Source organism: Mirounga angustirostris, unplaced genomic scaffold, assembly GCF_029215605.1.
Source record: "Mirounga angustirostris isolate CCGP_5_RB_7025 unplaced genomic scaffold, mMirAng1.0.hap1 SCAF_4, whole genome shotgun sequence".
Lineage (NCBI taxonomy): Eukaryota > Metazoa > Chordata > Mammalia > Carnivora > Phocidae > Mirounga > Mirounga angustirostris.
Window position 1 is genome coordinate 176,670,187 of NW_026991712.1, and position 23,636 is coordinate 176,693,822.

Genomic DNA, 23,636 nt, shown 5'->3' on the forward strand with positions numbered 1-23,636 from the left:
CGTACATTGGAATTCTGCCCAAGGGCTCTGCCGTATCCTCCCTCCAGGCCCCCTGTGGCCCGGCAGTCGCCCTCAGCCCCTGGAGCGCTTGGCACGGGGGGCCGGGGCAGAGTGAGGGAGCCGAGGTGCCGTCGGGCACCTGCTCCTTGACGTGCATCCAGCAGGCCTCAGGATCAGAGCGGGGCTCAGAGAGGGACAGGCCTGGGGGAGCTCACACAGCCTGTAAGTGGCAGAGCCAGGATCGGAAACCAGGCTGGGCAGATCGGAGCCTCAGAAGGGCCGTACAGAGTCCTAGAGCCCAGCGTTTTATCAGGGTTAAAATCGAGAGCGCCAGGCCAGGAACAAGCCCTCGACACTGTGGCGTATGACGTTTGCGATCATTCACCGAGCAGATTCCTGACGCATTCATCTCATTGACTCACCCTCATCAAGGGTGCCTGTGGCCATTTTAGAGGCGAGGAAGCGGAGAGGAGTCAGGGCCTGCTGCCTGGCCCCCGGCCCCCGGGCTGGGCTGGACCCTTAGAGCCGCAGGGAACAGGACCACCCCCTTCCCTGTCTCGGCCCTTTCCGCTCCTGGCAAGAGCTCGCTGAGTCTTCCTCCCTGGGCTGAACGTCCCTCATTCCTTCATCTGCTCCCTGTAGGACACGGTTTCTGCTTCTTGCTCCACCCTGTGGCCTCCCCCAGGGCCCACACCATCCGCTTCACTTTTGACTTTGAAACTTCTCTCAGAGGAGTGACTGATGAGGCTGGGGTCCCTGAGAACTGGCTCTGAGGCCTCCCCAGGGACCCTCTCCTCTGGGGTGTCTCTGAACCAGGGCGCTGTTTGTCTGTCAGATCTTCCCGGGGGCGGAGGTCCTGCTGCCCCTGGCCCCCCCCACGCCCCCCGCCGCCCTGGGGCCAGATTGGAGCTAGGTTTCCAGGTGCCCAATTTCGTTCTGGAGGAGGCGGCACAGGCAGGGAAGAAAGAGAAGGAAAATGCTGGGGTGGGTGGGAGGGGGGTTTGGGGGGTGCAGAGCAGGAAAGGGAACGATGTGCAAGTCGGTAGAGAGACTGGAGGGTCGGGTGGAGGAGAGGAGCTGACGCAGCCCCCAGTCCCTGGGTCAGGCCTCTCTTCGGGGCGCCCCCTGGGTTCCATCCCCCCTCCAACCACCATGGCAGGGGGAGGAGGAAGGTTCAGGGCAGCTCCTCCAGCCCAAAGCAAATGTGGCCAGTTTCTTTCCGTGAGCACAGGGGGGGAAGCAGATGCAAGGCAAATGGGCAGCTTTTCCTGATCCCCGTGTCCTTGTCCCCTCTCCCCCGTGTACTTTGCATAAGCCTGTCATGGCTCTCTGCCACCTTGGCCGCCGATGGTCACACAGGTGTGAACATGGGGACTCGGGCCTGGACTGGGCCGTGAGGGTGACAGTTGTGCCGGGTCCCGGCCACCTTGGAGCACGTGCTGTGCGTGCAGCCCTGAACGAGAGTCACAGCGCCGCGGGTTCCCAGGTGCCTGTCCTCAGCGCGGCCAGCGCCCCAGCCTCACTCACTTGCCCCTCTGTGTGCATCCATGTCCGGGGCTTTCGTCAGACTCTCAAAGGGACCCTCGGCCCTGAAATGTTAAGAAGCACTGAGTCGGTTTTACAGGTAAGGAGACTGTAGCCCAGAGAATGGCAGTGACTTGCCCAAGGGTAGTTGGGGCAGAGCAGGCCCGGAAGCCAGGACCCCTGACTCTCTGTCCAGTGCTCCTTCTTCAAGAGATTTTGGTCTTCAGAGGGATCATCCCTGTCAAGGGGGCCCCTTATTCCTTTCTCATTGGAGCCCCTCAGGCACCACCATTCCCTGCAGCCCCTATTAGGGTCCCGGATTTCTCTAATCCACATATTCGCTGTGTGGCTTTGGATAAGTTACTGTCCCTCTCTGAACCTCATCCTCCTTATCTACCAAATGGAGACGTAACAGTAGCACATTGGAAGAATGACGGAGATGGAGAGGACTCTACTTTGTGCCTGGCATATCGTGAGCCCGCAGAACACGTTAGCAATGGAAGTGACCGTGTGCATGGCCACCATCGTCCTCCCAGGCCACGTGGCACAGACCCACCTCCTCCACGGAGGCCATATCCCTGTGTCCTGGCTGTGGCCCTTGGACCCCACCTGGCCCTGCCACATGGGGGGCTCACCAGTGCCCACTGGGTGAATGGCTTTCCCGGCCATCCCTGTCTTCCACCCCCACCCCGCACCCTGGGGTCGGGTCCGCACCCAGGGGCTCCAGTTAATTTCGATGCTTTCTTTCTCTACCATCTGCTTACCCCCCGGCTTGGCTGATTTTGCTAGGAGTCTCCAGGATGTCCCAGAGCCTCTCCGCAACCGGCATCTTGGTTCTCTCTCTTCAGAACTGCAGTGTGTGGTCATCATGCCCTGGAATGATTGGTCCTTCTCTAGCACGTTGGCCTCCAGGTGGCACCTGCAGAGGGGAGGGCAGTGCACCCTCCTCCCCCATGGTGGGCATCATGGTGACAGCTGCTGTGGGAAGACCATGCCAACGTCAGACAGCTCGGGGGTTAAGAGCTAGGACAGCCTGGGTCTAAATCCTATTAGCTGTGTGACTCTTGGCAAGTTGCTTAACCTTTCAGACTCAGTTTCCTTGTTTTTTTTTTTTTTTTTAAGACTTTATTTATTTGAGAGAGAAAGAGATCATGAGCAGGGGGAGGCGCAGAGGGAGAAGCAGACACCCTGCTGAGCAGGGAGCCCGATGTGGGGCTCGATCCCAGAACCCTGGGATCATGACCTGAGCTGAAGGCAGATGCTTAACCGACTGAGCCACCCAGATGCCCCTCAGTTTCCTTGTTTTTAAAATGGGAGTAAAAATGGCTGCTTTGCAGAGTGAGAGAATTAAATAATATAATGCATACAAAGTGCTTGACACAATGCCTGGCCTATACCACCCTAGAAATGTGCTCTTTTGTTACCCTCCCAACTGCCCAAGTGTCCGGCATGGCAGGTGACTGGTCTCCGAGGCTCCAGCAGGCCATCCTGGGGACAGCCTCCAGGGACCCCATTCCAGGGAGGCCAGTGTGGCTGTGGTTTGGGGCACGTGATGCCGGAGACAGCAGGCTGCAAAGGCAGGGTCAGGGAGGACGGATGAGCTGGGGCCAGGCTGGGAGGCCTCAGACCCCAAGGCCAGGAGCCCAGCCATGACCCTGCAGGCAATGGGGAGTCCTAGGAGGTGGTAGAGCAAGGAGGGATAGAGCTGTGCTCTGAACTGACAGAGAGGTCTGGAAAGGAGGAGGGTCTGAACTTGGGTGTAGCAAGAGGGGGAGGGGTCTGGAGAGAACCCCGGGGGCAGAGGGTGAACTCACGTTGCTGAAGGGGGAGGATAAGGGCAATCCGAAGAGGGCCTCCCCTTGTACAGATGAGGAAACTGAGGCCCGTAGAATTGAGAGCCAAGCCCAGAACCCATCTCTCCAGACAGCTAGGCACAGCTCTTCCTTTTGTGTTATGGGTTGGGTCTCCTCTCCCAAGCGCTGGTTGACATCGGTACAGAGAGGGGCAGCGACAGGCCCAAGATCACACAGCAAATCCTGCGTGTTTCCACAACACAAGGAGGCTTTTTGTGTCATTCTAAATGTCTGTGGGATGACTTCACAGGGGCCAGGGACGGTCTCCTGGAGGAGGCAAGGCTCCGACGAGCCCTTGAAGGAGGAGCCGGGCTTGGCTGGAGCGGGACAGGGTGAGACCGTGGGGTCTTGGGTCAACTTTTTGTGCCCTGAAGCCTCCTCTCGCCATAGCCCTGGACCCCAGGGGCCCTGATGGGAGCTGTCTGCTTTGGGTGTTCCACAACAGGGGCCCCGAGGCTCTCACTAGGCATGCATCATTAGGGCTGGCAAGGACCAACACGACATTACGTGGACTGGGTCTCTGATTCAGATGGGTGCCTGGTTTGTGGGAACCATCCCCTCTCCATCCCACTCCTTGGGGGTAGTCGCCTTTGACTTTGGAAATTTTCAGCTTTCCTTTTTGACAGGACCCCTGCCCCTTGGTGCTGGGTGCAAAGGGGGTGCCCCGAGGGGGCTCACTCAGCAGAGCTGATTGATGGATTGTTGGGCTGACAGATGGTCTCTGCCTCCCCATCCCCTGACCCCCATTCTCTATGCAGCTACTTTCCTGTTTTTTTTTTTTTCTCAAAGGAAATCACTTCATGATGTAATATATCATGGAGATTAAGAGCCAGGCCTTAAAATCTGACTGTGGGATTTGAATCCCAGCTTCGCTGGCTGGGCAACCAGGGGCGGGTTTCTTAACTTCTCTGTGCCTCAGTTTCTTCATCTGTGAAATGGGGCTGGTAATAGTCCTGGTCATCGTGAGCATTAAACGAGATGGTGAATGGCAAGCACGTAGCATGATGCCTGGTTCTTATTGACAATGGCTGCTACTTCTGGAACTCCTGCTATCAGATGCCGTATATGAATTACTATACGCCAGGCTCCACTTGATCAGGCTCTAAAGCTTGGGATCCATTTGCCAGCCTACTCTGTCTCCTGGGTGAGTATCTGTGTCCTGGACTCCCAAATGTTGGAAGGATTAGGGGCATGGAACCTGTTCTCAATCAAGTGGCAGAAGGCTAGGGAGTGTCCAAGTTAGCAGGACATGCTTTCTCTACTTCCACATGGGGCTCTCCCAGACCACCCAGGTCCCACCGTGCCCGAGGAAGGGATCATCTTGGTTCTAGCCTCCTCCTTTTCCCCAGAGTTCTCAAACCTCTCCACCTGTCCCAGGTGCTTTCCCCACCCCATGGGCCATGCACATGTAAATGTCTGTGCAAATCCCCTGGTGTCAAGCTGCCAGCTCTCTGATGAGGTAGGGCCACCTCCGGGGACCCCCACTTCCCAGCCATGGGACCCCGGGCCAGGGCGGTCTGCTCCATGTTCATCCTGCTGCAGGTCCTGGCTGTGCCGGCTGATAACTCAGACTTCTACCTGGCTGGGGATTACCTCCTGGGTGGCCTCTTCACCCTCCACGCCAATGTGAAGGGCATCGTCCACCTCAACTTCCTGCAGGTGCCCCAGTGCAAGGAGTGAGTCTCCAGTGTGAGGCTGGAAGCGGCAATGGGGGTGGGGTGGGAAGCCTGCACTGGCCCCGCGGTCCTCAGGGGACCAGGCCAGGACCCAGGGCTCAAAATGCTCCTCCTCATTCATTGCCAACTCCTCATCCTGGATTATCCCCACTGGCTCGGAGGGAGAACCCACATAGTTCATGTTACCAGGATCTTCGGCAATTGTGTTCTGAAACATGGAGACCTGGTTGTCCCAATGTCACATCTCTTAATAAAGAGTTACAGGATATTTGAGCCTGGAGAGGTTGCAGAGACTATCAAAACCACCCCCACCCACTTTGGCAAGGGAGTCCATGCCAAGACCCAGTGTAGAAACCAAGGGTTATGCCTTTGGAAGGCATAAATGTGGTATTTTTGCAGCAGGTTCTCAGACTAGAGGGGAAGGTTTGCATTTCCCTAGGGCTGTGGTTAGGTTGTGGTGGGGAGGTGCTTCCAGGACTGGAAGGGATTTCCTTTGCTCACCCTTCCCCTGTGAGCCCCATAGGGTGGCGGCATCACTCGAGATTAGGTGGGCCATCTTCATGCAAGCATGGGATTATGAATTAGTGACCTGGTACAGAGAGGGTGAAGGCATTCTGAGAGAGAGGGATAAAGGAAGGAGTGCGCAAAAGATGATGAAGGGCTGACTCTAAGAAATGCACCCTTTATGTGATGTTGGGAAAAGTTATAGGCTGGTTTGAGAATGGTGAGGGTGATGGTGCCCGTGATGGTACTGGGCTCATTGTTGAATGTTCTGATGCCTGTGATGATGGTGGGGAGTCCAGTGAAGTGATGGTGGTGAGGGTGGTGATATTGATAATGTTGATAGCAGTAATACTGGTGATAATGCAAATGGCAAAGAGTATGTGATGGTGATGGTGGTGAAGATGACGGTAATGATGGTGGTGAAGATGATGATGGTGATGGTGGTGGTGGCAGTGGAGGTGAGGGTGGTGACGAAGATGATGATGGTAATGATGGTGATGAAGATGATGATGGTGGTGATGGTGGCGATGGTGATGAAGATGACGGTAATGATGGTGGTGAAGATGATGATGGTGATGGTGGTGGTGGCAGTGGAGGTGAGGGTGGTGACGAAGATGATGATGGTAATGATGGTGATGAAGATGATGATGGTGATGGTGGCGATGGTGATGAAGATGACGGTAATGATGGTGGTGAAGATGATGATGGTGATGATGGTGGTGGCAGTGGTGGTGAAGGTGGTGACGAAGATGATGATGGTAATGATGGTGATGATGATGATGGTGGTGATGGTGGCGATGGTGATGAAGATGACGGTAATGATGGTGGTGAAGATGATGATGGTGATGGTGGTGGTGGCAGTGGAGGTGAGGGTGGTGACGAAGATGATGATGGTAATGATGGTGATGAAGACGATGATGGTGGTGATGGTGGCGATGGTGGTGATGGTGGCGATGGTGATGAAGATGACGGTAATGATGGTGGTGAAGATGATGATGGTGATGGTGGTGGTGGCAGTGGAGGTGAGGGTGGTGACGAAGATGATGATGGTAATGATGGTGATGAAGACGATGATGGTGGTGATGGTGGCGATGGTGATGAAGATGATGGTAATGATGGTGGTAGAGATGATGATGGTGATGAAGACGATGATGTTGGCGGTGATGGTGGCATTGGTTGTGGTGGTCACAGACATGTAGTTTTAGTGATGGCATTGGTGATGATATTGTTCATAGGAATAGAGGGTGTGGCAGTGTAACAGTGACGACAGAGACTGTAGTGGGTAATGGTGATCTCTAGAGTGGTGGTAGAGATCATAGGGAAGGCGGTAGTGGTAACAATGGTAGTGATTGAGGGTAGCCACAGAGATCATAACGTCAGAGGTGGTCATAGGGATGATGGTGATTCTAGAGATGTGGCATGGTATGGGGACCATGGTGTGATAAAAATGCCAGAATCTTCTGGAGCACCTCCTTGGACAACTCCTGGGTTTTCCTATGGGAGGCAGAGGGGACAAGTTGGCTCTCCCATCCCTTCCCCTTCTCACTCTGGACCTGCTTCCCACCCCACCCCACGCGGCCCCCCAGGTACGAAATGAAGGTGCTGGGCTACAACCTCCTGCAGGCCATGCGCTTTGCGGTGGAGGAAATCAACAACCATAGCAGCCTGCTGCCCGGCGTGGTGGATGTCTGCTACATCTCCAACAATGTCCAGCCTGTGCTCTACTTCTTGGCTCAGGGGGACTATTCCCTGCCCATCCAGGAGGACTACAGCCACTATGTGCCTTGGGTAGTGGCCGTCATTGGCCCTAACAACTCCGAGTCCACTGCAACTGTGGCCCACTTCCTCTCCCTCTTCCTCCTTCCACAGGTGAGGCCCCAGGCTCCTGGGAGAAGTAGCTGGGGAGGGCGCAGAGGAGTGGTTGTCCAGAGGGCTCACTTCTCCCCACCAGTCATGGGGGTAGGAGGAGGCGGGAAGCAGGGTAGGGATGTCAACCCCAGCCCTGGGAAGGCAGCCTGGCTGATGGGTTAAGAGCTCAGACTTTGGAGGCAGACAGACCTGGGCGTGCATCTTGTCTCTGAGTCTTGGCCATCGTGAGGCCTTGCGCAGATCTCTTAACCCTTCTGAGCCTCAACTTCCCCACCTGTAAAACAGGATGATAAGAGTTCCATCCCAGGACTGTCTGAAGGTTAAAGGATTTAACCTCTGTAGGAGTTTGTGGGGTACGGTATCTCTTCAGTGATGCAATGGCCATTATGTAAAGCACTTTGCACAAAAACGAAGACTCAAAGTGCTCACTATTATCCTGTACAGTTGCCTAGCACAGGGTCTGCCACACAGTAGGTCCTCAAAAAGGGCCATTAGTATTAGTACTATTATTATAAGTGTCATTGTCATCATGATTGAAAATGCCTCGACCAGAATTGGCCCGAAATTTTCATGCATTAACGAGCAGTAGCACAAGAAGATAGCCCACAGTTGGGAGTTACAAATACTATAATTTCTGCCGTCGTTTTTATTATGTAAAGCACCAAGGGTCTGACACATAGTAGGTGCTTAGTAAATGTTAGAATACTTATGTGAGGCATCCAGTCTGGGACTGAACTCATTCTTTCATTCACTTAACCAATATTTATCGAGCTCCTCTGGTGCTAGGTGCTGTTGTAGGGCTGAGGATACAGGAGGGGACAAAACATAAGAGCCCATCTCCTAGCGGGAGAGACAGGCCATGTCAGGAACCACGTGATAAGGCTGCTGGAAAGTGAGAAGTGCAGTGCAAGTAAAGCAAGTAAAGTAAGCAAGAAGTAAAAGGCAAGCAGGGTGAGGGAGGCTGGACAGGTCGGTGGACAGGTGGAACGGGTAGAGAGGGACTGCAGTTCCCAGCAGGTGGTCAGGCGGGTCTCGCTGACAATTGGATGAAGACCCGAGGGAGGCAAAGGGGTGAGGGAGGCATGCAGGTGTGTAGAAGAGCCCCCCGGGACGAGGGGGCAGCGAACGCAGAGGCCGGCAGGTGCCTGGTGCATTCACAGAACCCGTGAGCAGAACTGGGACCCCGGGAGAGTAGGAGGAGATGAGGTCAGAGAGGTGAGGGCTGGGGTCAGTGATGGAGCCTCTTGGGGGCCACTAAGGACTCTGGCTGCCCCTGAGTGACTTTTGGAGCTGTTGGAGGGTTTTGAGCAGAGGAGTAAGTAAGGTGACTGACACGTGCGTGCTGGATCCCCTGGCTGCCACGTTCAGCAGAGACCACAGGGGGAAGGATGCGGGGGATGCTGTGGGGACCCAGGCGGGGCGAAGGGGGCCTGGGGAGGCCCTCGCTCACGCTGATGGCGGTCCCCTCTGGCAGATCACCTACAGCACCATCAGTGATGAGCTGCGGGACAAGCAGCGCTTACCCGCCCTGCTGCACATGGTGCCGGGCGCGGATCACCAGATCGAGGCCATGGTGCAGGTCATGCTCCATTTCCGCTGGAACTGGATCATCGTGCTGGTGAGCGGCGACGACTATGGACGCTACAACAGCCAACTGCTCAACGAGTGCCTGACCACCCGCGACATCTGCATCGCCTTCCAGGAGACGCTGCCCACGCCACAGCCCAGCCAGGACGTGACCCAGTGGGAGCGCCAGCGCCTGGAGGCCATCGTGGACAAGCTACAGCAGAGCTCGGCGCGCACTGTGGTCCTGTTCTCGCCCGACCTGGTCCTGCACAACTTCTTCCACGAGATGCTCCGCCAGAACTTCACGGGCGCCGTGTGGATCGCCTCTGAGTCCTGGGCCATCGACCCGGTCCTGCACAACCTCACCGAGCTGCGTAACACGGGCACCTTCCTGGGCATCACCACCCAGAGCGTGCCCATCCCGGGCTTCAGTGAGTTCCGCGTGTGCCCGCCCAGGCTGGGCAACCTGCGCCCAACAGGACCAGCCTGGGGGCCACCTGCAACCAGGATTGAGACACTTGCCAGGACACCCCCACGTCCTTCAACACCATCCTCACGCTCTCTGGTGAGTGCGTGGTCTACAGCGTGTACTCAGCTGTCTATGCCGTGGCCCATGCATTACCCAGCCTCCTGCGCTGCACCCAGACCACCTGCTCCAAGAGGGTGGTCTACCCCTGGCAGGTGAGGCCCCGCCCATGGAAAGTCAGGGCCCCACAGGGCAGGCATGGAGTGGTCGCCATGGAGACCGCTGGGTGCACCTGCTCTGCGCTAGCCTTCCCCTCGCTTGCTGGCTTCGGGGCAAACTGGTGGAGAGGCCATGGGACCATGCCCTGCCTCCAGACACATAGACCAGACAGAAGTCCTTCATGGTGACAAAACTCCTTTTTGTATTAATGTAATCATTGCCATCCAAGATGGCTTGTCCTAGGAGGAGATTTGGGTGACATTCCCTGGAAAGAAGCCTGGCAGGCAGTGGGCGCCCCAGGTCCCCTGCCGTCTCTCTCTGGGCTGGAGGCCTTGGGGGCGGGCTTATGTATTCTGTCCACTCTCTGAGGCCCTGCTTGGGGTTTATGCATCTTCTCTTGTCCCAGGTTTGTGTCGTCTGGATTCAGACTTGGAGTTTAAATCTATGTTTTTCTGATTTGTGCGCACACACACCCACCCACCCACACACCCACACACCCCAAACCATGAAATCTTCACAGGGGTAGAAGATTTTCCTGAGGATCTGGAGGAGCGGAGGGATTTACATCAGAGATGTACACTTCATACCTTGTTATCCAGCATCTCTGAGCTCTCACAGGGACCAGCCAGCCAGGACCGCACGCTGGGTCATTTGCTCACCACTCACTCTCCACTGCATCCTTCTCTCTGCCTCTGTCCACCCCCAACATCTCAGCTACAGCCCCTCTGTCCATCTGTTGGGAGGCAGAGCTTTGTACTCAGGCTGACCTGGGTTTGAATCCCAGCTTTGCCACCACTAGCTGTGAGACCTTGGGCAAGTTATTGAGTATCTCTGAGCCTCGGATTTCTCATGTGTGAAATAGAAGGAATAACAGGCACCGTGCTGAGTTCTGGGGAGGACTGACCATGCTGTGTGTCTGGGACCTGGTGCAGAGAGAAGCTGAATGTCTTCCTCTTTGTTCGCATCCATTTCTGACACCAGTGTCTGGACTATGATAGTCCAGGCCTCCTCCCACTCAGGGGAGTTGCAAGGACGATCCTTCCTTCCCTCCTTCCTTCCTTCCTTCCTTCCTTTTAAAAATATTTTATTTATTTATTTGTCAGAGAGAGAGAAAGAGAGAGAGAGGGAAAGAGAGCACAAGCAGGGCGGGCGGCAGGCAGAGAGAGAAGCAGGCTTCCCGCTGAGCAGGGAGCATGATGTGGGGCTCCATCCCAGGACCCTGGGATCATGGCCTGAGCTGAAAGCAGGAGTTTAACCAACTGAGCCACCCAGGCGTCCCAGGGAGGATCATTTCTGACCCCTACCTTGGAGCCCTGGAATCCCAGGTTGCTCAGCCCGACCTGGCCAGGTCAGTGTGGGGATATGACCTGGACACCAGGACCTGGCTCCCTGTGGGACTCCACCATCCTGATCCCCATCCATAGGCCTACCACCTGGGAGGAGCCTCCCTCCTCTCAGCTCCCAAGACCATTGCCCTCAGTCTTAGCAACACGTGGAAATTCCAGAGAAGCTTCCAGAGCCAGGACCTCACTCCCTGGGCAGAGTGGGAAGAAGGCTAGGGCCCCAAATTCCTTGGCTATCTGTCTGTCGGTCCCAGAGGAGAGGTGAGCTCCGGGCTCCCGAGATACAGCCCAATAGACTCTCCCAATTATGGAGGGAAAATCTAGGAGCCAGATTGATGGAGTATCTACGCTGGAAGTTCTTTTGGGGGTCAGCCCAGAGAGGTTCAGTGACTTGCCCAAAGTCACACAGCAAACTAAGGAAAGAGCTCAGATTGGAATTCAGGCCACAGGATGCCCAGTCCAAAGCATGTTCCAGCTTGTACCAACTTCTGCATACTCAGAGTGATGGGGGATGGCATGGGGAGAGAATGGAGAGTGGCCTCTACCGGTGGGGAGGCAAGAAGCACCCAGAGGGCGGGGGCAGGTGCAGCTGACCCTTGCAGGTGAGAGCCCAGGTATTGGATCCCCGAGGGATGGCGGAGGTGACTTCCAGGGAGAAAGAATACTACCAACACCGCGGTGGGAGGTGAGTACTTACTCGTTTTCAGGGACTGTGCTAAGTTCCCCAAATAGGTAAACTCACAGATGGCTTCAGAGCCCAGGAGACAAGGTTTTTGTTGTCCTACTTTGCCAAAGAGGAAACTGGGACTCGCAGAGATCAAGCGACAGGTCCAAGGCCCCATAGCAGGTGGCAGAGCTGGTGTCTAAACCCAGAGGTATCTGACTCCAGAGCTGTGCTCTCAGCCACTGCCTCCCGGATGGCCACCTGCACAGTCCTACGGCCCCTTGGGCAGCTGTGGAAATCAAGGCTAGTAGGACGGGAGAATTTCCCCCAGGTCTGGCCCAGCCTCTGGTGCCAGCCTCCCTTCCTTTCCCTTTGGCCCCTCCAGCTACTTCAGGAAATCTGGAAGGTCAACTTCACCCTCCTGGGCCACGAAATCTTTTTTGACAAGCAAGGGGACCTGCTCATGAGCCTGGAGGTCATCCAGTGGCGATGGGACCTGAGCAAGAACCCGTTCCAGAGCATCACCTCCTACTACCCCGCGCTGCGGCGGCTGAAGACCACCCACAACGTCTCCTGGCACACCGCCAACAACACGGTCAGCTCCCGCATGGCTGCCGGGGGGCCGGGGCCTGGAGCTGGGCGGCCCGCTCGGGCTGGGGCGGCCCCGGGCGCTTCGGGCCCGAGATCCGTCATCGACAGCCGGTGGAGGCTCTATTTGTGGGGGGAGTGTCTGGGCCCTGTCCCTCCCAGTGACTAAGCACTGGGGACGTCTAGGGCTTTCTGGCTGCTCAGGACCCAGGGGCTCAGGGGTTGTGCCAAGTGAACGTTTGCTGGCCCCGTGGTTGCTAAGGACTTCAGTTCTCACGTCAACCAATGCTCACGATTTTGCTACGTTTGCAGTCCCCTTCATCGTGCCTGCCACCTGTCATTCGAAAGCTCCTTTGTTTTACCCTCTTAGATAACAAGCTGTCGGGAGGGCGGTGGTGTGGGGAGGGGCAGAGACCCAGGCTTGTGTGGAGGGGGAGGGGTAGAAAAGCTCGAGGAGACTTCATCGGCATCCTCCCCACCCCCACACACTGTTCATCCTCGTTTCTGGGGGTCTTAGTGCTGCTAGTTCCTGTGCTTTGTGGGGATTTTCATGGAGTCAGTTGGGTGGGTGTCTTGATTAACTTGCGAGGGCCGCTCTCCCAGGGGACCACAGTCTGGGGGCTGAAACAACACAGATGTACTGTCTCCTGGTTCTGGGGGCTGGCAGTCCAACTCAGGGTATCAGCAGAGTTGGTTCCTTCTGAGGTCTGTGAGGGAGAATGTTCCGGGCCTCGCTCCCAGCTTCTGGTAGTTTGCTGGCCATTTCTGGCTTTCCTTGGCTGGGGTGGTCTCCCCTGACCTCTGCCATCGCCTCCATATGGCCTTCTCCTTGTGGGTGTGTCTGTCTCCAAATCTCCCCTTTTGTAAAGACTTTGGTCCTATTGGAGTAGGGCCCACCCCTCTCCGATAGGACCTCATCTTGACTACATCTGCAATGATCCTATTTCCAAAAGAGGTCACATTTGTAGGTCCTGGGGGTCCAGACTTTAATCTATGAATTTTGAGGGCAGGCAATTCAACAAATAACAGTGTCTTTGCCTGGGTTTCTCCTAAAGCAGAGCCTGAGGCAAGGGTTTATGCGCAGATAGTTTATTCCAGGATCTGCTCCACGGGAATAGGAGTAGGTGATAGGGGAGAGCTCGTTAGGGACACAGTAGAAGGGAACGTTCTCAAGCTGCTGTGAGCTCAGTCTGACCAGGACCTTCTGAGGGGGTCACTTTAGAGTTGTCCCCAAGGGAGGGAAAAGGATGGGATGGGTCCATGGGATCTGTACCACCCCCATCTGCTGTGGTCAAGGGTCGCCCCATGGGGCATTAACTCTCTTGTGCTTCCGGGTCACACATGTATGAGTGCCCAGCAATTTCCCACCAGCATCTCACACCCCGGCCCCAGGGCAGAGAGGGAAAGAGACAGAGTGTCACTCAGGGGAGGTGCTGACAGGTAGCGCCCACACGATGCAGTTGCTGTGGCCGTGGCAGGAATAAAAGGAGGTTGGAGAAGACATGAGGGAGGCCAAAGCGATGGGATGCTGTCTTTCCCCTGGCCTGTGGGGTGGAGTTTTGAGGGCAGAAGCCAGCCCAGTCCCTCCACCGGGAGCTGAGCGGACCCCCCACAGCCCCTGCTGCTGCAGCGGGGTCCCAGGTGGAGCCCCTACTCCTCATGTCTCCCTCTGCCACCCATCCCGGAGTGTCCTTAACCCTCAGCCATTTGGCTGCTGGGGTGATCCAGACACTCGTCCCCAGGTGTCTGAGCCCGTGGTTGCCTTGTCCTTGCCGGCCTATGGCTGTGGCAGGTGTCCAGCGAGCAGTGAGGACTGGGCCGCGGCGGCCAACCTCCCGGATTCCAGACCTAGTCCTTCGTACCCCCTTGAGTGTCAGCCACCTAGCTGCTTACACTAATCCAAATCGGTTACCTCCTCCTTCCTTGGCCATCTTGTTCACTGGCATCAGGCCCCTGAAATGACCAAGGGGGGACCAGACAGCCTCTTTTGTCTGCTGGTGGAAGTAGTCCCTCTTTGGAGACCAGAACCTGTGTTCTAGCAGAGTCCAGGCTTGTGGGGACGAGACACCCCAGCTCCACTGTGAGCCCCCGAGAACCATGGTGAGCGTGGCCAATCCTTCCGCCCCATGGTTGCTGGACCCCTGTATTCTAGCTGTTGGGGCCACAGTGCTATATACCAGCCTCCCATTCAGTGCTTATACCTCATCCTAAAGGGCAGTGGCCCCACCATCAAGGTGTTTTCCGCAAGCTGGTACCTTACCTGAACCCTTCGGATGCCATACCATCATCTCGTTAAGCTGGGTACTTCCAGGAGAAGTGGTGTATGTTGGAATCAGTGGATCCGGGGGTCACGTGCCCAATCACACCCCCTTGCCATACAAAGGGTCTCTTGTCTGAGGGGATGTTCTGGGGGGACCCACGATGGTGACTCATTCAGTCCGTCCAGCCTTGGAAGGTGGCACTGCACTGCGGATGGGGGAGGCGAGTTCTTACATGGATGCATCAGTGCTTCCTCCAGGGAAGAAGACACCCGACGTGGTAGACGTGCCAGTGTCTACGTAGAGTGGAAGCAAATCCAGGGTTCAGCATGGTCTCTGGGCTGGAAGGCTGGGTGCTCAGCCGTGGCCATAGCTCTGTCGACCACGGAGACAGGGGCCCACGCTGCTGCACTCACGCTCACAGCCTCCATCCCTGACACCGTGGGCACTCTGCTCGTGGCCCATTGTGCGAGCCCCGGGGAGGAGGTGGGGGCGAGGGCAGAGGCCAGCTGACCTGTGCTGGAGGCTTCATCCTTTCCGCCTGGTTTTTTCTCACTCCCTGCGTACTTGGATTGGCATTCACATGAGACACGAAAGTCATCATCACTGGTTTGAGGAATATACTTGCTCCCCCTGGGCCTGTTTTGGCGTGATCCTGAACACATCATTTCGGTTGCATGGAGACTTGCCACTCTTCCTGCCTGGCCCCACGACTCCGTGCGTCTGAGGGTCACTTGATGTCCTGAGGCCACGTGCTCTTTTTCCACGAAGGCCTGACAGGACACAGGAGCTGATTTGCAAACGGTGCGTCGTATCTTGTGGAAGGCATGTTGTAGCTGCATCGTGCAACTCTCATACTGGGGCTTGCCCATCTTGTCCTCTGCAGGTGACCTTGGCCTCAGCACATCTGCCTGGCCATATGAGGAGAGCTTGCCCTGCAGCCAGGTCCTTCTTCAGAGTCTTTTTCTAGGCTTGGCATTCTGTACCTTGAAACCGGAAGCCATCTGAGTCGCCTGCTAAATGTGGGTTGGAGCAGTATCTCCAAGAGCAATTTATGCTGTCTCCCACCTCTAAAGGTTCATCAAGTGCCATACTTCTTTAATGGTAGGAGATGTAAGATGTAATGACTCATCCTTTAGCATAGAGAGGATGTCCTGGCATTTCCCAGATCACGGGACCGCTAAAAGCATCACCGGTGTGGCAGGCCCCCTTTGAATCTTTGGAAGGTTTATCATATACCCTTATCCCTAAGGATTCACGTCCTAGCGGGGCTACTTCTTACTCACCAGATCCAATGAGTACGATGCCGTAGATACAGTGGACCAGCATGACGTTCTGCAGAATTCCAGAGTGCTCTAGTTCCGTATAGACCAAACCCTGACAGAGAGAAGCATAAACTTAGCTCTGCCGTGAGAGTAAACGCTAGTGATTTGAGAGCTTTTTCTTTTTTCAGTAGGCATTTAGAGCTGTATATATCCCTCTAAGTACTGTGTTCACTGCATTCTATAAGCTTTGGTATATATTAATTAAAAAAAATTAAATTATGGGAAAAAAGACCCTATAACATAACAGTTACCGCTTCAGCTGTTTTTTCCCCAAGATTTTCTATTATGGCAAGATATACATAAATAGTTTACCATCTTAACCATCTTAAAGTGCACGGTTCAGCGGTATTAGGTGCATTCACATTTCTGTGCTAGCACCACCAGCCTCCCCCTCCAGAACTCTTCATCTTCAGAATGGAAGCTTTATGCCTGTTAAATGCTAACTCCCCATTCCCGCCTCTCCCCAGCCCTGGAAACCACTGTTCTACTTTCTGTTTCTGTGAATTTGACTAAGAACTGCCTATAAATGGAATCACACAGTATTTGTCTTCTTGTGACCTGCTTATTTTACTCAGCATCATGTCCTCAAGGCTCAACCATTTTGTAGCGTGTGTCAGAATTGCCTTCCTTTTCAAGACTGAATAATCCATTCAATCGCTTATCCGTTCATCCATCAATGGGCACACTCGGGTTTCTTCTACCTTTAAGCTATTGTGAATAATGCCACTACCAACATGGATGTGCAAATATCTCGTTGAGACCCTGCTTTCAACTCTTTTGAGTATCCACCCAGAAGTGGAAACTGGATCATGTGTTAATATTCTTTATTTATTTATTTATTTTTTATTTTTTTAAAGATTTTTTATTTATTTATTTGAGACAGAGAGAATGAGAGACAGAGAGCATGAGAGGGAGGAGGGTCAGAGGGAGAAGCAGACTCCCTGCCGAGCAGGGAGCCCGATGCGGGACTCGATCCCGGGACTCCAGGATCATGACCTGAGCTGAAGGCAGTCGCTTAACCAACTGAGCCACCCAGGCGCCCCAATATTCTTTTTAATTTTTTGTGGAACCGTGTTCCTCCACAGCGGCCGCACCATTTCACATACCCAGCCGTGGACAAGAGGTTCCAGTACCTCCACATCTTCGCCAACACCCCTTATGTTCTGGTTTTTTGTTTGTTTGTTTTTGTTTTTCATAGTAGCCATCCTAATGGGTGTGAGGTGGTCTCTCACTGTGGTTTTGATTTGCATTTCTCTACTGATTAACGATTGAGCATCTTTTCAAGTGCTTATTTGTCATTTGTATCTCTTCTTTGGAGAAATCTCTATTCAAGTCTTTTGTCCATTTTTGAATTGAGTTATTATGTTCTAGGAGTTTTCTCTATATTCTGGATATTAATCCCTTGTCAGATATCTGATTTACAAATATTGTCTCCCATTCTGTGGTTTGTCTCTTGGAGTGTCACTTGATGGACAGAAGTTTTAAATTTTCATGAAGTCTTATCCAGGACATCATTGCCAGATCTGGCGTCATGAAACTTATGCCCTATGTTTTCTCCTAGCTGTTTTTATGGTTTTAAGTCTCCTATTGAAGTCATGGATCCATTTTGAGGTAATTGTATATGGTGTTAGGTCCAACTTTATTCTTTTGTATGTGGATATCCAGGTTTCCCAGCACTATTCATTGGAAAATGATCTTTCCCCCACTGAATGGTCTTGGAACTCCTGTCAAAAATCATTTCACCCTATGTGTGAGGGTTTGTGTCAGTACTCTATTCTATTTTATCGGTCTGGATGTCTGTCTTTATGCCCGCACCACATTGCTTTGATTCTGTAGCTTTTTTTTTTTTTTAAAGATTTTATTTATTTATTTATTTGAGAGAGAGAGAGAGAAACAGCATGAGAGGGGAGAGGGTCAGAGGGAGAAGCAGGCTCCCCACTGAGCCGGGAGCCTGATGTGGGACTCGATCCCAGGACTCCGGGACCATGACCTGAGCCGAAGGCAGTCGCTTAACCAACTGAGCCACCCAGGCGCCCTGATTCTGTAGCTTTGTAGTAAGTGTTGAAATCAGGAAATGTGAGTCCTCTGGTTTTGTTCTTTTTCAAGACTACCTTGGGTATTCAGTGTCCCTTGAGATTCCATCTGAATTTTAGGATGGTTTTTTCTATTTTTGCAAAAAAAATAAAAGTCATTGGGATTTTGATAATCCCAATTTGATAATCCCTTTTGATAAGGATTGCATTAAATCTGCAGATTACTTTGGGCGGTATTGACATTTTCACCATGTTAAGTCTTCCAAGGCGTAAACGTGGAATGTCTCTCCATTTACTTAGGTCTTAGTTTCTTTCAGAAGTGTTTTGACCCCTTCTTCTCTCTTCTGCTGCTGCCTGTTTAGCTAGAACCACCACCATTTCTCACCCAGGCTCTTGTGACAGTATCCTACCTGCTCTCTCACTTCTGCTCTTGTCCCTCACAGTTTAAACTCAACATGGAACCCAGGACAAACCTGTTCAGAGGAAGTCAGATCCTGTCATTCCTCTGTGTGGAAGCCTCTCGTAGTTTCTCGTTTCACTCAGAGTAAAAGCCCAAGTATTTGGATGCCACCTCTTCGAACTGATCTGCTGCTGTCCTTTGTGTTCATTGTGCTCAAGCTATGTGGGGCTTGCTGCTCAGCGACCATGCCGCGTGCCCTCCGCCATGAGGCCTTTGCATATGCTGTTCCCTCGGCCTGTACAGATCTTTTTGTCACTTGGTCCCTCACAGCCTCTAGGTTTCTGCTTCAGTGTCAGCTGCTCAACAAGGCCACCCTTGCCCACCCCATTCAAATTTGCAATCAGCCCCTCCATCACTTTCCATCCCCACTGCATGGCTCTACTTTCCCTCATGGTGTTTATCACCACCAGTCAAGTTACATATTTATATGTGTATTGTGCCTCTTCCCCATGAGAGTATTCATTCCTTAAGAACAGAGACTTAGCCTCCTTGCGTTCACTGCTGAATTCTCAGTGCCTGGCATTGGTATGAGCTCAATACCTTTTTGAATGAATGAATGAATGAGTGAATAGCAGATTGAGAGTCCATGATTAAGAGTAGGATTAAGTTAGCTACTTAGGGAATAGTGAAGAGATGAGTTTGGAAGGTGGTGGTGGGGACCATACATGGCAAGGGGGTGGTAAGGTGTAGGTCTGGATAAGGCGCGCATGTGTGTTGGTGTGCACATGTGTGTGGTCCCATGGGAGGCAGAGAAGACTGCCGACAGCCTGGAGAGGCTGGTGAGGGATCAGATGTTTCATTTTGGCTGATGGAGAGCCCCTGAGGTTCTTCCAGGAAGGAGCTTCAGGCAGGAGACAAGACGTCTGGAGGTGTCACCTGACTGCCATGAGCAGGAGAGACAACAGGGGTGGAGCAGGAAGGCAGGTGACCTGTCAGAGGCAAGAAGGGAGGGGCTCTGGGGTCAAGTGGTCCTACTGTGGCTCCCGTTGTCTGGCCCCTGGCCCTTCATATGTGTGCTTTTGTAACAACACCTTCTATTTGTGCATCAGAACGATTTTTGTACCACCTGGATCTAATCAGGCTGCCCACCACTCAGGGACCCTCGTTGTTTCCCACTGCCCCTTCATTCTTAGTGTGCCCCACACGAGCCTTCAGGATGTGACTCTCCCACTCTCCACCCTTCTCCTGGGGCATGCTGACTCCCTTCTATTCCCTGCCCTTACTGTTCCCTCTGCTTGTAATTCATTCTTGTGCTCAATAAACCATCAGGGGGTGGGGTTCCTCTGTTCTCTAGAAATAGAGCAGTAAGAACAACAGACATGGCCACTGCCTACCTGCTCTTGTTCATCTGAAAACCCCTGCCCCTCCACAAAGGTTGTGTTAATTAGACTCTTATATGCACATGGCAGAAGGTGATGTAAGCACAGAGTGAAGTTGTTGCTTCCTATCATTGAAAACTCCAGGGGTAGACCACGTGGACTTCAGGCATGGATGGATCCAGGGTCTCTCTCCAGATCTCAGTTCCTTCCTTGGGCGTGTTCCCCCTCCATGGAGACAAGGTGGCTGCTTGCAGCCCCAAAGTCACATCCTATCTCCCCGGCAACCTCAGGAAGTCTCTGTCTCAGCAGTTGGGTGCTGTTACCTGAAGAAGTTGGATTAGGTGTCAGGCAGGCCAAACTAAGAGGGTCCCTACAAAGGTCCAGTTCTAATGGCAGTTCCTGCTCCTTCCTTATCCCAGACAGGGGCCAGGCTTCCCTCCCCTGAGCATCCTGCTAGTTGGGCTCAGGGTCTCTTGTCCTCCTCCCTCCAGATCCCTGTGTCCATGTGTTCCAAGGACTGCCAGCCTGGGCAAAGGAAGAAGCCCGTGGGCATCCATCCCTGCTGCTTCGAGTGTCTTGACTGCCTTCCGGGCACCTTCCTCAACCGAACTGCAGGTAGGACTTGCAGAGCCACTCCCCTGCCCCGCCCTGCCCTGCCCTGCCCTGGGCTCTCAGGGCCCTTCATCTTTGGCAGGGTTTCTGGAGTCTCCCCCAGGGACAGGGTCTGATTCCAGTGTATATCCCTAGGAGCTGGTGTAGAGAAAAATCTTCAGTGCACACTATTAGGGAGGGTGGGAGAAGGAACAGCTCTCAACCAGGCAAGGCTGTCACTGATCCTCACCCCATACACATGTAGCTGAGGGCCCAGGGGTGTCAGACCAGAGAATGTCCACTGGATGGATGAATGAATGAATGAATGAATGTCTCTGTCCATAGAAGAGATGTTTCTGGCAGGTGGGGACAGGATCTGATTTATCTCTCTGACCTCCCAGTGCCTAGTGTAGTTCAGAGCATAGAATGTTTGCTCAGTGAATATTTATTGAATGACATCCTTGGTTAGACGAATCAATATCTCCCCCTATAGATTATAAACTCCAGGAAGGTGGGGACAATGTCCTCTCCCTGTCCATATTAGTGTTGAGCACGGTTCACAGTTGGGGCTCAAATTAGTTTTTTTATGACTTCCCTGATTAGTAAATTAAGTGGACATAGACATCTACCGATCAGTAGATTGGTACTTACATAGTACTTACTATGTGCCCAGCAGAGCCCAGGGCACAGAGTAGGTGCTCAACAAAAGTTTGTTGAATGATTTCACAGGCTTTTCCTCTCCTGGTTGGTCAGTAGCCTGAAGGCAGGGGCTAGGTTTTATCCATGTCTGTGGTCTCCCACCTCAGATGCCCACCACCGTGGAGGATGCTCGAAAAAGCATTTGTTGAATGAATTCTTTGATTAAATGCTTGAATGTCTATCCCACCAGAGGGTAAGGTCTTGGAAGGAAGGGATTACCATTGTTAGGATCTGGGTCAAGGAAACCTCGGTTCAAATCTTGCCTCTGTAACTTACTGGTTTTGTGACTGCCTGGCTGAGCCTCAGACCTTTGTAGGGACCCTCTTAGTTTGGCCAGCCTGACACCTAATCTGACTTCTTCAGGTAACAGCACCCAACTGTTGACTTCCTGAGGTTACCCGGCAGATACGATGTGACTCTGGGGCTGCGAGCAGCCAGCCTGAGCATCGGGTTGCAGTGAGGAGCTGATGGGCCGATGGATGTAAGGGACGCAGCGAGGGGCAGCTAGGACTGTAGGCGTTTCCCTTCAGCTCCGCGTCCCAGCCCCCGGGGCCTGGCCCGGGACAGGTGCAGAGGATGTGGGTGCCAGCAAGGCAGGTGTGGCTGACGGGAGATGCTGTGGGCTCTTGCAGACGAATTCGACTGTCAGTCCTGCCCAAGTTAAGAGTGGTCCCATAGGAATGACACCTCCTGCTTCAAGCGGCGGCTGGCTTTCCCTGAATGGCACGAGGCGTCCACCATCATCGTGGCCATGCTGTCCGTCCTGGGCTTCCTCAGCACCCTGGCCATCATGGTGATCTTTTGGAGGCACCTGCATATGCCCATGGTTCGCTCGGCCGGGGGACCCATGTGCTTCCTGATGCTGATGCTGTTGCTGCTCGCATATACCATGGTCCCCATGTACATAGGGCAGCCCACGTTCTTCACGTGCTTCTGCCGCCAGACCTTCTTCACCCTCTGCTTCACCATCTGCATCTCCTGCATCACCGTGCGCTCTTTCCAGATCGTCTGGACCTTCAAGATGGCCAGGTGCCTCCCAACGTGCCTACGGCTACTGGGTGCGCTACCATGGGCCCTATGTCTTCGTGGCGTCCTTCACCGTGCTCAAGGTGGTCATCGTGGTGGGCAATGTGCTGGCCATGAGCGCCAACCCTACCGCCCGCACTGACCCCGATGACCCCAAGATCATGGTTCTGTCCTGCAACTACCTCAAGGCACTGCTGTTCAACACCAGCCTGGACCTGCTCCTGTCCGTGGCGGGCTTCAGCTTCGCCTACATGGGCAAGGAGCTGCCCACCAACTACAACGAGGCCAAGTTCATCACTTTCTGCATGACCTTCTACTTCACCTCCTCCATCTCCCTCTGCACCTTCATGTCTGTCTACGAGGGGGTCCTGGTCACCATCATGGACCTCTTGGTCACTGTGCTCAACCTTCTGGGCATCAGCCTGGGCTACTTTGGTCCCAAATGCTACATGGTCCTCTTCTATCCAGAGCACAACACGCTCAGCAGCATGATTCAGGGCTACACCATGGGGAAGGACTAGCACCGTCCACTGGCTGCCCAGGGGGCTGGAAGGCTCCGCCCTGGGGGATGGAGATGGGGGCGGGGGGCTTGCTTATTCAGCCCCAGCTGGGCAAAGGGATGCTATCCCTGACTGTTTTTGCCTCACCCTGCTCTGATTTGGTCTTCCCCCCAGGTTTCTTTGCCATGTTTACCCCCCTGGTGGCGGATGCCTAAAAATATTCACACTTTCCCTATAGCTGTTTGGCTTGCCAGGCACTGCCACCCATTCTAGGAAAACCATCCAGGGTGACCTGTTGGTCTCCAAGGCAGAGATGGATTTAAGCAGCTGACAGTCGCCATCTGGTGGCCACAGTTGGTTTGTCTGCAGGTTCGGGCTCCTTCCCTTCAGTCCTGTTCACTTGGTGGGGGGAGGCGGCGCTGGTGTGTGGGGATGTCTGCCCGGGGTCAGTCACTAGCTGCCCACGGGTCCGTGCCTCACCTCCCAGACTCCCCCAGAGCTTGCGACCCAGCGTCTCTGAGTAACGGCTGGGCATTGGGGCTGCTTCATAAATGCATGGGAATAAACCTCACTTGGGTGAAGTGAATGAGTTTCCTTCTTGTTTCCAGAGGTCCTCGGAGAAAGAAAATTTCAATCGGTGACCTCAGTTTCTCTCCCAGCACTGCCGCTTCTGATCTGTGTACTTGGGGCCAATTATTTACTCTTTCTGAGTCTCTGCTTCCTTGTCTCTACAATAGGAACAATAGCTGCTTCGCTGGGACATTGAAGGATCAGAGAGAATGGGTGTGGGGTGCATACAGTGGGTACTCAATAAATGCCCACCACTGCAAATCCACATGTCCCTTGAACCATCAGGATCAAAAGAAGGCTGTGTTTCCTTTTTACGCCCCAATGTCCATGGTACACATTCTAGTCGATGGGGTATTGCCTCCGTTGGAAACTAACTTGGCCCCCAGGAAATTCTGGGTGTTGTCTGGGGGTGCTTGGGCCTCATGTGTGTGGCCATCTCGGCACCGTGGAAGATCAGAGACGGGGCTGTTCTGGGTGAGGCTGTGCCTATGCCCATCACCCTCGATGGCAGGAGGGGCCCCCACCCTTCTGTCCGGGGGTCACACCTGGCCTCTCAGAGCTCCGTGGGGAGCCAGAATTTCAG

General features: G+C 53.9%; 1 protein-coding gene across 1 annotated transcript; it reads left to right on the forward strand.

Annotated features, from left to right (window-relative positions):
* The first annotated feature begins 4,871 nt into the window (after positions 1 to 4,871).
* On the forward strand, positions 4,872 to 22,504 carry TAS1R2 (taste 1 receptor member 2). Its single transcript, XM_045895503.2, is given in 8 exon segments — positions 4,872 to 5,053; positions 7,144 to 7,426; positions 8,901 to 9,444; positions 9,447 to 9,673; positions 12,070 to 12,279; positions 20,159 to 20,282; positions 21,590 to 21,996; positions 21,998 to 22,504. Coding segments are annotated over 8 exon segments (2,484 nt in total).
* Positions 22,505 to 23,636: the final 1,132 nt, after the last annotated feature.